The sequence below is a fragment of the Boleophthalmus pectinirostris genome, unplaced genomic scaffold (assembly GCF_026225935.1).
Source record: "Boleophthalmus pectinirostris isolate CB_2022bp ecotype Guang Dong unplaced genomic scaffold, ASM2622593v1 HiC_scaffold_20, whole genome shotgun sequence".
NCBI lineage: Eukaryota > Metazoa > Chordata > Actinopteri > Gobiiformes > Gobiidae > Boleophthalmus > Boleophthalmus pectinirostris.
Window position 1 is genome coordinate 17,958,781 of NW_026571153.1, and position 14,672 is coordinate 17,973,452.

The window sequence follows — 14,672 nt, forward strand, 5'->3', positions numbered from 1 at the left end:
AGTGTGTGTGAGTGTGTGTGTGTGTGAGTGTGTGAGTGTGTGTGAGTGGTGGAGTAAATGAATAATGCACTGCAAAGCGTCTTCAAAAACATTATATAAATCATATGCATCATTATTATTAGCAAATGAAAATAACAATGTTTACTGTAACGCATTTAAAACAAATGCCCCCCTCAGTATTTTGAGCTTCTGAACTACAGTATTTGAACCTTAGACAAAGTGAATCTGTTTGTGTAACTCTTATTAAACTCTTCTTCTCTCCTCTGCTCCAGAATTCTTCGAGCTGCTGAGCCGTGCACAAAGCTCTCGGGCCAATGATCAACGTGGCCTTCTGAATAAAGATGACCTGGTGCTCCCTGACTTCCTGCGTCTGACCTCTGACCTCTCCTGCTCGACTCCAGAGTCCATCAAATCGCACAGAGAAAACGGTGTCCCATCACGGGCGCCGCTGTCCTCCCGCTCCGAGAGCTTGGACTCCTCCCTTAGCTCCAGTGCCAACGGACTCTCCCGGAGGTGCCTGATGCCCCCGCGCCACACATTCGGCACGCACCTATCCCCCATCCCACGCCCCTCGGACTTACGCTCAGGCCTACGCACAGTGGAGGAGGACGTGCCCACAGACCTGACTCTGGTGGGAGAGGGTGACATCAGTAGCCCCAATAGCACCCTGCTGCCCCCCTCTCCGCCCGCCGTGCCATCCTTCAACACCAGTCTCCCGGAGGCCAATTTCACCCCTCCCCCGCCCTGCTCCAAGCCCGACGCAGAGGGGAAAGCCACTTCAGGTACAACGGTGTAACAAACTGTGCGTGTGTGCTGCATGCATGTATTCCTCAACACTGACAGATGCACTTTAAAAACACAGTATCATGACTGCTAATATTTTTTGTTTTACATAGAAAAGCATGAGTGTGGAACATTTACTTCAAATACTACTGACTTGTGAATAGTGACATGTATATTTTGTTCAGTAAAAATGTGGAAGAGTTTGATGAGGGACAGAGAAAGACAGTTGGCTGTTTGACATGATAATGCAGAAGCTAAAGGTTCACTATGTAACTTTTCGATCGGGCGTCCGTCACTTTATTGTTTCTGTGGATATGTCATTGCTCTGCCTGTAATGTTCCACAGTATGACATAAAACAGCTCTACTTGACATTTATCGATTATAGATAAAACCATCTATAATGGCCGATGTTACCAATAAAAGCAAACATTCTGACGGTGAGTGGGGTTGCCTTTCCACAGTTTTGACCTGTAACTTGGCCAGATTTGGTCTCCATGAAGATAGAAAATGTTCAATCCCAGACAAAGTAATAACATCTCCACAGAGAAAAGCATTTGACGGACGTTACAGAAACGTTACACAATGCACCTTTAAGAGAGGTTCTATACATGTTTAGTATTTGAGAAGAAAAGATTTTTATATTGAGTTTTGCTGTGGCTTTTAACATTATGGTGATGCACAAATTCATGAAACTGTTTTTGAATCGACAAACACAAAATAAATGCCAGATCGTTGCCATAAACAGCCTCAGAACAATTGCTGTACTCCTCTCCATCCCACCTCCTCTGGTTAAGTGCAATTCAACACTGTCAGTGTCACAACAGCGCTCCCTTTACTAAACCACGCGTTATTAAAACAATTTCAAACGCTCACCGCAATTTGAGCTTAAGCGGTGAAAATAATTAGCAGTTTATGTCCAAGTACTGCTTAGTGTGAGTGACATTGTTGAATTGCGCGTCATCTTTTATCTGAGTGATTCACCCTCTCTGTAGATGCCTGTTATAGATAATTATAACTGCCAATGATCTCTGTACCTGTGACTGAGTAGATCTAATAAATGTTAGAATTTGAAATTACTCTTGTCTGTCTTTTTACAAATTGTGATTCGATTTTTAGAATTTCTACCATCCAAAATCATCCTGTGCTTGTCTCTTTATAAATCTTTTCCATCTCTTCCCATACTGGATACTGGTTTTGTCTTGTGGCCTTCTCATCCTCCTCCTCCTCCCTCGCTCCCACTCATTTGTACTTTTGTTGTAAACGCTTGTTACTGGGTGTGCTGCTGGCTGTGGGTTTGTTTAAACATTGTCTTTGCTTCTCTCACAGGCTGCATGCTTTTTAATGGTATTTTTGCACTGGCGTTTGGAGCTGTGTTCTGTCACAGTGGATCTTCGGGGTCTGTCTTGTGTTGGAAGCGTTTGTGTTACAGTTGAATTCTTCCTTTGGTCTATGATAGTCTGTGTTCCCATGTTCACATTTACCAACAATTGTGCTGTAAATAGTGAAATGTTTTGCTATTTACATTTTGTGCATTTATGTAGCTGTACGTTTAGGCAACAACACCTGAAAATAATGAGGTATAGGATATATTTTCTTACATTATTCTTTCATACTCTTGCATGCATGCAACAATATTTATTAATTCACTTAAAGCAAGGTTCTCTTTATACCAAAGGCATGTCATATGTAAATGTTGGGGTCACTCAACATAAATAGTTTTAACATAATTAATGTTTTCACAATACAAAAATGTCATACACTTATTTTCATACTAATGAAGCAGCTTAGTACTAATTTTAATATCATGATAATAATGAAATACACTCTTTTTGGTACTGTATATATAATGTAATTTTAACACAAAACAATTTTAGTTTCTGTAAAATAACTTCATCTTGTTCTGATATAGGTTAAGACCATTCTAAAACCTTTCAATACAGACTCAATTTTGCCAATTTTATGTATTTTTTATGTATTTTTAATGTATTTTTTCAGTATTGAAACAATCAGTACCCGCTTTTTGCACACAGCCCTACAAAGAGGAGAAAACACTGAAAAAACACTAGAGTAAATTTATTTACTGCAGTTGGAGCCCATCAAACTGAAGGCAGTGTGAGCTGTTCAGATGTATAAGTTTGGTTTATTTGTAAGTTTGTTTTTCCATTTGAGAGAATGGTCACACTTTTCAGATTTCATTCATTCACACCAAAGACTATAGACACATTACAATAAAGAGTCACAGTGCTCCAGCGCAGAATAGTTTTGTTCCAGAAATAATTAATCATGATAATAGGTAATTTATATATTTAATATTTAACAGGGCTTTACAAGACAAGGTAATAACATCAATAAATGAACATGTTACTTATTGGTTAACGTAATGGCAGCTGCAACGAATGAAGCTCTTTTTAAAACAATTTGAAGAAGAAAAAAAAAATCTGCATACTAGTGTGCACTTATTTACTGTAGTTGGAGCCTTCAGGTGTCTAATCCCGTGGCTGGGATGATCACTGACAGCTATTGATTTACTATTGGAATTTAAAGATTATAGTTTAAATCAGGGGTGTCAAACACAAATTCACAGAGGGACAAAATGAAAAACTGGGACTAAGTCATGGGCCAAACTTAATATTTATTTAAAAATTTCAACAACATCTGCATTCTCTTCTTTTGAGATATGTAGTGTTAAAGCTGTCTTATTAAAATAAATGATTAATAATAGTTTTGCTGAAACATTGAATCCAGAACAAGCAGAATATAAAATAATAACACAATTTTACCCCCGGGCCTGAGTCTGACATGCCTAGTTTAAAGAGTTTGAGGATGCCTTAAAGGTGCATTGTGGAACTTTTCTGGCAGAGAGTCCATCACCTACTTGTTTCTATGGATATGTCATTGCTCTGCCTGGAATGTTCTGCCGTACGACATTAAACATTTATTCAGCTCTAGCTTAAAAATACCTAGAAAAACAAACATTCTGACTGTGAATGCCATCGCCTCTCCACAGATCTGACCTGTAACTTGGTTTGGTTGGGTTTCCATGAAGATAGAAAGGCACCAAACACCATACTGTGAAACATTCCAGACTAAGCAATAACATCTCCATGGAGAACAGCATTTGACGGGCCCTCCACTAGAAAAGTTACACAATGCAGCTTTAAGCGCTCGGGGAAGTATTACTGTATAAAATATTAAAAGTAAAGTTGTTTTCCTCTAGTATTATATAATAGGCTCACATTTACGGATAGATACCCACACAAGAGGATGCTGAGGAGACTAAAAATCAAAGCTCTTTGCTACGGGCTCACTTCTCGTTGCTAAGTGCATTAAACTGATTCTTCCCACCACCGGGCGCCATGGAAACCTTATCCTCTGAGTTGACTGAGATAGAAACTGTCACTACTGCTTCTCATCTATCTAACAAACCGATTCTCTCTCTCTCTTTCTCCCTCTCTCCTCTCCTCTGCTTTCCTCCCTCCTTCTCTCTCTGTCTGCGCCGGCTCCAAAATAGAAACCAAGAAAAAAAAAAGAAAAGAAAAAGATGATTCAGTGTGCTCTGTATTTTTATCACCACCTTTCCCAAGAACAAGAAGTGAAAATGCAACCAAAAGTTTAACACGCCCCCGAGTTTTTAATAATAAAGTTGTTACAGTAGAAGTCGAGACTAATAAAAAGATTGGTTTTATCGCCGCAGACATCCAACAGCTCAATTTCGTTTCTAAATTTGGCCCGTCAGTCTTGAGCGCGCGTCTTTTCCTTGCACAGATCCTGTTCCTGCGCTTCTCTGCTGAACTGTCGCCCTCTGCTGGGAATAAACAAGCTCATACATCTTTTCAAACAAGCCTAAAATTTAAACTCTTGCCATAAACTCGTCGCGTTGATGAATTACGCACGAAATTACGCACGTAAAACGTAATTATACAGGCGTTTATTCATGCAAATTTCACAACTCCTCATATCAAAATTAGGACTCCAATTAACCAGCAGGCTTTTGGTAATTCCCCTGTTTTTCTCTGGCCTGGCGTTTCTTGTCCTTTTGCATTTGTTTAGCAGATTGGGCGCAAATGAGCTCCTGATTAAGCTGTGCAAATTAAAACCAGACGCAGCAGAAGTGGCGAGCCAAATGGAGGAGAGAAAGCCACGCGTGAGTTTTAATCACGGGTGTAAATTCATCTTCTGGCAAAAGACGGAATAAAAAAAGTTTCTGCAGTGACAAAGTAGGCCACTAGGGGGAGACATTACACAGTTAAAAATCATCAATAGCTGCTAGTTTATGTGCTGGTTAAATGTGACAAGTTTATATCACACAGTTTAGTTTAATAATGCCAATATGAAATGTTTCCCAGAGATTCTTTAGAGACTAGGATTTTAATTTGAGAAATAGCTGGAAAATAAATAGATAATGTTCAAGTTTAAATTTTAATAAGTCCTTTTAAAAGTATCTAATGCGCAACGAATAAAGTGTGATTTAATTTTGTGATGCTATAGTCCAGGTTGTATTTAGATTATGGAGACACCCATTGTTTCCTCTATTAAAGTTGCACTGTGTAACTTTTCTAGTGGAGGGTCCACCACCTGCTCATCTCTATGGTGATGTTATTGCTTTGTCTTGTATGTTCCACAGTATAGCATTAAACAAATTCATCTTGTATTTATTCAATTGCAGGTTTTTTATTTCTCAAATCTACCGCAGAAACATACATTAATAGCTTGAGATGGCCAACTTCTCCACAGATCTGAACTGTAACTTGGCCTGGTAAAATATTTTGAGAAAAACAACAATATATATGGACATGTGATAGTATTAGAAAAACATGTACGGCGAAGTTTATTTGTAATTTTTAAAGACACTTGGTCACCTTAAGAAATAATTTTTAAAAATTACAAAAAAAAAAAAAGAAAGAAAAAAACTTGGCCTGGTTATGTGTCCTTCTTGTCTCCATGGAGATGAGTTAAATTAAATGCCATACTGCAGAACGTTCTAGGAAAAAAACAACATGTACATGGACTCAAGCAGGTTTCAGACCCTCTACCAGAAAAGTTACACAGTGGCCCTTTCTACCTGCATATGCTCTCGGGTTTGTTGAAAGCAGACAAGATTAAAGGCTCCCTCTCTCTCTCTTTCTCGTAGGCTAAACGGAGTCTTATCGTATAAATGGCTGTTATAGTTCAGAGAGTTGGAGTGGCTTCACCTGTGACCGCTTTGCCTTGGTCTTTGTTGTATCTGAGCTGATTGTGAGCCAGTGTTTCTTATCATCCATCTGTAGCCACTGAGTGTACACAGATCTTTGGCAGAGAAAGCACACTCAAATCTGCTCTGTTTGTTCTTTTGCATTTTGCAGTTTAATGGACATTTTTGTTGACTCTCGAAGCGCTGTGTCCAAATAAGAACGATCTGAGTGGAACAGTGTAGAGATAAATTACAGTTGAAACTTGTATTGTAAATGAAACCTGCTAAGTGTTCGTTTCAATGGTTGCATGCACTGACCTACAGTTACTTTTACTTAAGTAACTTTTGGAAGAAATTGGACTTTTCCAAGTAGTTAGACTTAGACAAACTTTATTGATCCACAAGGGAAATTATTTGGACACTGCTCACTCATCACAATATAATATAATAACAAAGAGAAAAAAGTATAAATGGTAACAATAAATTCAAAATAAGTAGCAAAAATAGCAAGAGACGGGCATCAAATAAGGCATAATTATATAAATGTACGAGTGAAATAAAATATAGAAATACTTAGTAGTTTTCTGGCATCATAGTTTTACTTGTACTTGCGTAATATTGTGTTTGAAGTAACAGTACTCTAGAGTAAAAGTTTTGGTTTTCCTTCTAACCCAGAAGCTTTATGTTGAGAATATTACATGATTTTAAAATTTTGTGCTCCTTAAAGTCACACTGTGGAACTTTTCTGGTTCCCCCAACTGCTTGTCTCCATGGAGATGATACTGTGTTGCTTGAAATTTTACACAATATGGCATTACATCCATGTCCATCTCCACAAGCAGACAGCGCCAACAGACCAAGTTACTAGTCAGATCTATGGAGAGGTCAGCCTGTTCACAGCAAAAATGCAGTGTATTTTTGTGGCAATGTAAACATCCATATTTGAATAAGATAAATACATTTAATGCCACACTCTGGAACATTCTCAGCAAAGCCATAACATCCCCATGGAGACAAGTAGTGCACCTTTAAAATACGATTTAGGCTTTAGTTTAGTTTATTTATTGAGTTCATTTTTTCACCATGTACTTTGAAAATACTCAGTTTTGACCATTGTTTATTGTTTTTTCCATACAGTTATAATAATTTCAAAAATGTAAGTCAGACATTACAGTAATTCATACAAGTACTCTAATGTGAGTACATTTCAAACCAATACTTTGTACTTTTTCTTGAGAAATTTTACATTCAAGTAATGTTACTCTTTGGCTTCTCTACCCACCTACCCAAAATATTATATGTACATGTAACGTATACTTCTCTTCCTGCTGATTTTGCAAAGTTATATTGCAAATTTGAGTATTTTTAATCATATAACACATATAAACAGCATTGCTTTCTATTAAAAGTTAACCCTAAAAGTATATAAGCACCTCTTTTTTCATTCACCAGTAAGTGCATAATCTAGCATCACAAACCAAATATTGAAGCTGTGACTTTTATTAGACCGCTGTGTACTGTCCCATTTTACTTCCTGTCAAAACAATGTCCAGGCAGATAAGCCCATTGTTACTCTTAACAGTATTTGAAGTTCACTTATGGATTGCAGCGACGTATTTAGTGACATTTTCCTTGCAGGGTCAGCGGTTGGACTCCTTGCATTTGTGTTTATGTCTCACTGAATCACTCTGCGTTAGTTTGTGGCAGTTTGAGTCACCGGGCCCCTGTGTTTAGAGTCACTGTGGTCATGGAGTTCAAATAAAAAAAAACGAAAAAAACAGTGTTGCAGCAAAAATGTCAGATGTTTACGTCTTATAAGCTTTGAGGAGAGGTGTGTACTATAATGTATTTTGGAGTTTTAGCTCACTTTCATAAGCAATATTCTATGGGCTTTTTCCCCCATTCCAAAGATACTGTGGGCTGCTTGTTTGTCTCCTTGAAGATGATTTTGCTGAGCCTGGAATGTTCCACAGTATAGCTTTTAACAAATTTATTTTCATTTATTTAAAACTACCTTAAAAACATGCATTCTTATTGTGAGTGTGACCCGTTGAAGTGACACTGGCAGTAGATTTAAAGTTTAAAGCCATAGTGTGGATTCCACGCAATCAGAAAAGTTACGAAGTGTGGCTTTAAAATGACATCTCGTATGCCTATTTTGTTGGTTTATTTTTCTTTGGATTCAGCATTTCTTGAGTATTTAACTATTTTCTTCATATTGTGTCTGATGAATTCCTGGTGGTACTTTTATCTTTTATGTTGTAGTTAATTGCTATGGCAACCGTCCTGATCATGAAACATTGTGAAACTCATGGATTGGTGGTTTTCAGTTTCTAGACTGTGATGAAGTCATACTCCCAGATGGAGGCAGAAGCAAATACTTTTGCTATTGACTACATCTCGTACTTTTGTGACTAGACCCATTAACTTTGTTTCAGGGATGGAACCAAGTCTTTGTTTTGCAAGTCTCAAGTCTTTGAGCTCAAGACAGAGTCAAGTCCCAAGTCAAATACAGGAAAGTCGAGTCTCAAGTCACTGGCCCATAAGTCCAAGTCAAGTCCAAGTCATCTGCTTTGAGTTTCAAAGTACAAAATATAGCTTAGATTTTTGCAATTTATATGAATTTTAAACTAAATTGTACTTAAAAAGTCATGATCATGGAGTTGTAGAAATTGTATTTTTACTTTTTCAATGTTTTGAGAAGATCTTAGTATGAATCATTACGGTCAGAATAGTAAGAATGTTCTATATAGATCCCTCCGTATTGCATTGTATGTACTGTAGTTACATCATGTATTGTTCATTGTAGAAAATTCAGCACCGCATTTATCAACTGTAAATAAAAAATATTTTCTAAAAACATTTTTTTAGGAGAAGCATCAAGTCTTCTCAAGTCACAGGCCACAAGTCTGAGTCAAGTCCCAAGTCACTGACCTTCAAGTCCAAGTCGAGTTCCAAGTCTTAGTCCATTTTATCAAGTCAAGTCTCAAGTCCTAAAAATAGTGACTCAAGTCCAATTCACGACTTGCAAGTCTCACCTCTGCTTTGCTTTTTCTTTGTTACAGAAACAGAAATCTGCATTTTAACAATTACAATTTTAACTGACCCCATCTGTGTTGAATAATGTTGGACCATAGAGTGTTGTGATAACATCTGAAACTGAGCGATACTGTGCAGTGACATCACGTCAGGGGTGTCCTGTGTATCTCTACGGTGCAATGTTCATCAGTTACCATGGAGACACAACGTACACATTAGCAAACACTGTCAAAAGCATTTTAAGATAATCTGAAAACTACAAAAAACACAAAATGGATTTAAACAAAACATTTTCAGGAGCCTGTGATCAAAACGAGCGTTCATGGTCCTGTTTAGCTTTTAGTAATGTTGAAAATATGTTAAAATAAAGCTCAGGTTAAGTCTAACTTGAGTAACAGAGCTTCAGACAGAGCAGTGCCTACAGCTACACCCCCGGATAATGTTGATGACGTCAGCTGCAAAATATCAATAAGTGCGTGACGTCGTGTTTAGGATTAGTCACTTGTCTTGACTTTACAGACCTGGAGCAGTTGTAGTTTTGAGTCAGTTTGTTTTGGAACTTCACAGCTGTCCACAGGAAGTCACTGTTGATTCTGCACCCACACAGAGAGGGGCACCAGCTGCTCAAGATTCACACGTATCAGGGTTTTGTCGAAGTAAAGAAAAGAAAAGTAAAGTAATGAAATGTTTCTAACGTGGAGTGGACACCCAGACTTCTACTAAAACTTTGGGATTGTTGAATTTCCTGAATGAGTGTAAACGAATAGAACCTTACCATTTTTATTCAAAGTGATTGTTGCTCTGTTTATGTCATCTTATTTATTTTTTTATTTTTTTACTATTATTTCTGACAAAGCACTTGTAGCCAATCATGAACCAGTGCTAGTGCAGTCTCTGCAGCTCATTGAGGGAATTCTGGAGGTTCTGAAATTTCACAACAGACATGAGCTGTCCATATACTGAGAATAAGAGGAACTTGTATAAATCCCTTATACGTATTACACGCAAAACATGTTCATTTGTGATTGTGAAACCTTTTTTGTAATTGTAAGAGTGGAGACTATAGTTCCTTGTTAATCACCATGGAAACGGTTCTAATTCTTCTTCATTTTGCAACACATGTATTATTTTTAATGCGCTTTTCTTACTGCAATGGCTTTTAAGATTTCAGAATAATTTCCTTTTTAGATTTTTTTCTGCACTATACACACTGTCATTAAATGGTCTATTTTTTAACTCGTTTCATAAATAAACCGCCCTGGACTTTAAATGAAACACAACAGTTGGATGGGTCAGTGGGACTTTGTTTGACGCGTTCACGGTGACTCTGGGCTTTGTTCAGTTGTGGCGTGTAGGGAGGGTGCTGTCTGGGACCGCTGGATTGTTGGCGTGTTCACAGTGACTCAGTTGTTCAGTTGTGTCTAGAAGTGGCACATTGCACTTGCTTTTTCGGTTCGTTCCTCCGTTCGTGTGTGTCTGCGTGCGCTGCGGCTTTGTAGTTTACTGAAGTCGTGCTGGGACACCCGAGTGGATTCATGTATAGGGCGCTCTGGATTGTGGGGTGCGCAGTTGTTTTATGATGGGGTTGGAGGCTTAAGAGTGCCCCTAATATCCTAGAAAATACGGTATTCATTAAAGGTGCACTAAGTAACTTTTTGGTTGGGGGTCTATCACCTTGTTTCTATGGTCACTGTTCTCTCTGAAATGTTCCACAGTATGACATTAAACAGTTCTACCTTACATTTATTCAATCACAGGTGGTTTTATAGCTCAAAAACACCTAGAAAAACAGGCGCTTTGATATGAGTGGAGTCGACTCTCCACAGATCTGACCTGTAACCTCATCTGGTTTGGTCTCCATAAAGATAGAAAGGTTTAATGCCATACTGTGAAACATTTCAGACAAACATCTCCATGGAGAAAAGTATTTGACAGACCTTCCAGCTGAAAAGTTACACAACGCAACTGAGTATAATGTATAATGCAAACAACTAACTTATAACTTGAATTTCTTTGTTTCTCCACAGACTGTGAGACTGACACGAGCTCAAACTCCAAGTCTCCCATGATCAAGGTGGACCAGGCCCCGTCGCCTGCGGAGGTGATGGACGTGGAGGGTGTACACCTGGAGGAAGGGGGCGCCGCCGAGTCCACGTCCCAGGGCGAGGACTCGGAGCTCAGCTTGAGTTTCCAGGGATACGTGGCCGAACTGCGCCAGTGCCAGAGCAAAATGAGGAGCGCTCAGATGCCCCAAAACGGACGCAATCCTCCAGAGGGACAAGACTGCAAGACAGAAATGTACAAGGCCACAATCGTCTAAAGGGAATTAAACTACTGTTGCACTTTTAAAAGCCTATGGCACTGTTTAAGAAAGAGGGTGACTCAAAACTATGGGCTGCATGTAAAAAACTGAACATTTCAACTCCAAAAATGATTATAGTATTAGGTATTGTATATTTGTTACAGATTCTTGGTGTAAACATGTTGATTTATAGTTTTGGCTGTAATCTGGAGCCTTCAGTGTTTTGTTTTGATATTGTTTAGTAATTTTATGAGCCAGAATAAGACAAGGACAACCATAGAAGAAGCTTGAAATTTGTGTTTGATATCTTTGCTATACAGATTTCAATGAGGCATACTTTATAAAAAATCCTAGATTATTTTGGGAATATTAAGTTGTATTGAAGACTGTCAAATTCTGAGTCGTTCTAGTAAGTCTTCCAAGTACATTTGATTTAGTATTGTTCTAAAAGTTCCACTATGTAACTTTTCTTTTCTCGTGGGGTGCGTGTTTGTCTCCTTGGAGATGATTGTGATTTGCCTAGACTGTTCCACAGTTTACCGTTAAACTAATTTATCTTCCATTTATTTAAAAACACATTCTTATTGTGAGTGGGTCCTGTTGCTATCATTTGTTTATCTCCATGACGATACATTAAGTTTAAATTTAATGCCATAGTGTGGATTCCAAAAAAAGCAAACAATCCACCAGAAAAGTTACATAGTGTAGCTTTAAAATGACAGCTCGTATTATGGTTCATTTTATAAAGTATGCCTTTGTCAAAGTGGTACTATTTTATTGGTTTATTTTTCCTTGGACTCATGAAGGATTCAAAATTTCTTGGATATTTAACTACTTTCTTGATATTTTGTCTTATGAATTCCTGGTGGTACTTTTATTGCCTGTTCTTCCTGTTTCTGTGGCTGCAGGTTGTTCAAACTGTTGTTCATTAAAGAGCTTCAATGGTTGTAACTGAAACAAACCTCATTAAGTCTCATACTTTTTTGAGTTCACCCTGCTAATGTCCTGCTGTGCACATTCTCAAGACTAAGTAAACTGCTATAAAAATGTCTGTTAATATTGTCAATAATTAACAATAATCCTGCTGTAGGTAAGCTGCTCTCACCTGCAGGTCTGTTGCCATGTGCACGCTCTGTGGGCCAGAGCTCCTCTAATATTTTTAGCAGCAGCACATCTGAAGAGAGATTATTACAGCTGTTGAAAATGAGCAGTTAGATTAGGGTTTGTCTTGACGCAGCATGTCACTGCTGGAATGCTGACAACTCTCAGCTCTGGTGGTGGTTAACCGTGGTCCTTAAATTAGCACTAAACTCCAAAGTGGAGCTGTTCATTTCCTCTCCACTGGTTACAAAGTGATTTCTTCTCTGATGAAGGTTCAAATAAGTCCCTCAGAGACCTGTGCACATTATTTCAACTTCGCAAACTGTTTTTCAGTACTAAAACAGTGTTGCTAGTGAAACAGACTACAGACTACTCTAGTACTTTGCAGGATCATACTTTATACTTGAATGTAGGAGGTTTGTAGGAAGCAACAAGGGACTGGAAATTACAATAAACAAGACCATAAAAGATATACAGTGAAACAACAAGTTGCACGTGGCTGTGGGCTCATATAAATAGCTGGGCCTATAGTCCATAGGCCTAATCCAACGGGCCCATCTTTTCCATAAGTATGAATAGGCCCAGGTCCCAGAATACCTGTGTTTACATCAGCGTTGTTTGACCAGGAAAACCCGCACAGGGCGGAGGAGGGGAGGATTGCTCCGGTGTCCCGCCTCCACTTCGGGGGACTTCTCCTGAGCTCTGTCCGCGGCTCGTGTGGCTGCGGTGAGCGCGGCCGTGGGCGTCCGTCGCGTGAAGGTGCGCTCCAGCTGAAGATGCCTCACCATAGACCAGCCTAAATGACGCAGCGAGTTTACACAATAGCGCTTGATATTACACAGGACAGGATCAAACTTGCAGAGTTTCCCACGTTTCCTATGTCCACGCGCCGGCAGAGCGCTCTCCACCTCACAGATATAACGTGACACACGTACGTATAGACGTGCTCCAGGAAGCGTCCGTGAACGAGCACGGGGCGATCATGCTTTACGTAACTCTTCTGCTTCTGTCCTACGTGATGAATGCACACGCGGTGAGTTTAAGATTAACTTTTTTTTTTTTTTTCTGTTAAGATAAACGAGAACTCAGGTTGTGTTTTGCTTTAGCGTTTGTTGACATCCAGTTTAAAAGAGGCGCCCGATCCCAGCAGCAAAGGTGAGCTGTGCAACACTCTTTATACACCTTAAGTTGTCTGTTATTGTCAGGTAACGTTAGTGTGTGGAGAAAAAAATCTAAATTAAAGTTTTTTTGTGCCATTTTTCTATAACAACATTCTAAACTATGTCTGCATGTAAAGTAAAGAGCACATATGAGGTGTCTATTAAATTCAGCAGCATTTGTACTTGTTCTTGTTTCTGTATCAAGTTTAAATCAACTGTTTTTAACATAACTAAGGAAGTCTCTTTGTGGCAGTTTTTACTACAACAGGGAAACAGTGTAAATTCCCATTTCGTCAGGGAGGACGCATTCATCACCACTGCATCACTGTCCTGTCCTCCAGGCCCTGGTGAGTCCACCTGGAGTTCTGTTTTGTTTCATTCACACGTTTAACACAAACCCTATGTATTTAGACTGTGTTCTTCTCTCAAACAGAAAACACTCTGTTTCACCTTGTGATGTCATGGTACTACAGGAAGTGCTCCACTGTGTTTAATAATAATGATAATAATGCATCAGTTTTGTATAGTGCTTTTTGGACATCCAAAGACACTTTACAGAACATTATTCATTCATTCTATACCCGGTGGTGGTGAGCTACTACTGTACACTGCTACTACACAGCTGCCCTGGGGCAAACTGATGGAAGCGAGGCTGCCAATCTGTGCCATCAGCCCCTCCAACCACCACCAACACTCACACACATACCACTTTCATACTAGGCAATGTGGGTGAAGTGCCTTGCCTAAGGACACAACAACTGGCACCCCACAGTTTAAACTCCATACATCTTCACTAGAATCATTTGGATAATTTCAGCCATTCCAATTGTCAATCTCTGCTGAAAAGTAGAAGGAGCTGTTAACTTGAAAACTATCGCTTCATGACATCACAAGGTGGAACAGAGCATTTTGAGCTTTAGAGATGCAGACAGACTAATAATAAGGGGTCACTGTGATCGAAACATAACACTACTCTGGGTCTGTTTTTGAAGAGGTAACATTTTAACATGACTTAAAGCTAACATGAGTCAATTCTGCAGACTAGGACTTTTCACTGCATTAATATTGTTCTTAAATCTTCAGTTTTATCCAGTTTTTGATGCACTCACATCAGTT

The 14,672-nt window shown here is 38.9% G+C and overlaps 2 protein-coding genes across 4 annotated transcripts in view; both read left to right on the forward strand.

The window, feature by feature from the left end:
- Positions 1 to 11,313, forward strand: part of rgs12a (regulator of G protein signaling 12a) — a 41,580-nt gene extending 30,267 nt beyond the window's left edge. The window contains exons 17-18 of the mRNA XM_020924023.2: positions 273 to 782; positions 11,021 to 11,313. Coding sequence (XP_020779682.2) covers positions 273 to 782; positions 11,021 to 11,313 — 803 coding nt within the window. The remainder of the gene's footprint in view (positions 1 to 272; positions 783 to 11,020) is intronic.
- Positions 11,314 to 13,082: 1,769 nt separating this feature from the next.
- Positions 13,083 to 14,672, forward strand: part of LOC110159464 (hepatocyte growth factor activator) — a 30,209-nt gene continuing 28,619 nt past the window's right edge. Inside the window, exons 1-3 of one of the 3 annotated variants that reach the window (XM_055156424.1) lie at positions 13,083 to 13,429; positions 13,503 to 13,551; positions 13,810 to 13,903. In XM_055156424.1, coding sequence (XP_055012399.1) covers positions 13,379 to 13,429; positions 13,503 to 13,551; positions 13,810 to 13,903 — 194 coding nt within the window. In that variant the 5' untranslated portion in view covers positions 13,083 to 13,378. The remainder of the gene's footprint in view (positions 13,430 to 13,502; positions 13,552 to 13,809; positions 13,904 to 14,672) is intronic. The other 2 variants (XM_055156423.1, XM_020924022.2) reach the window with 2 other exon arrangements.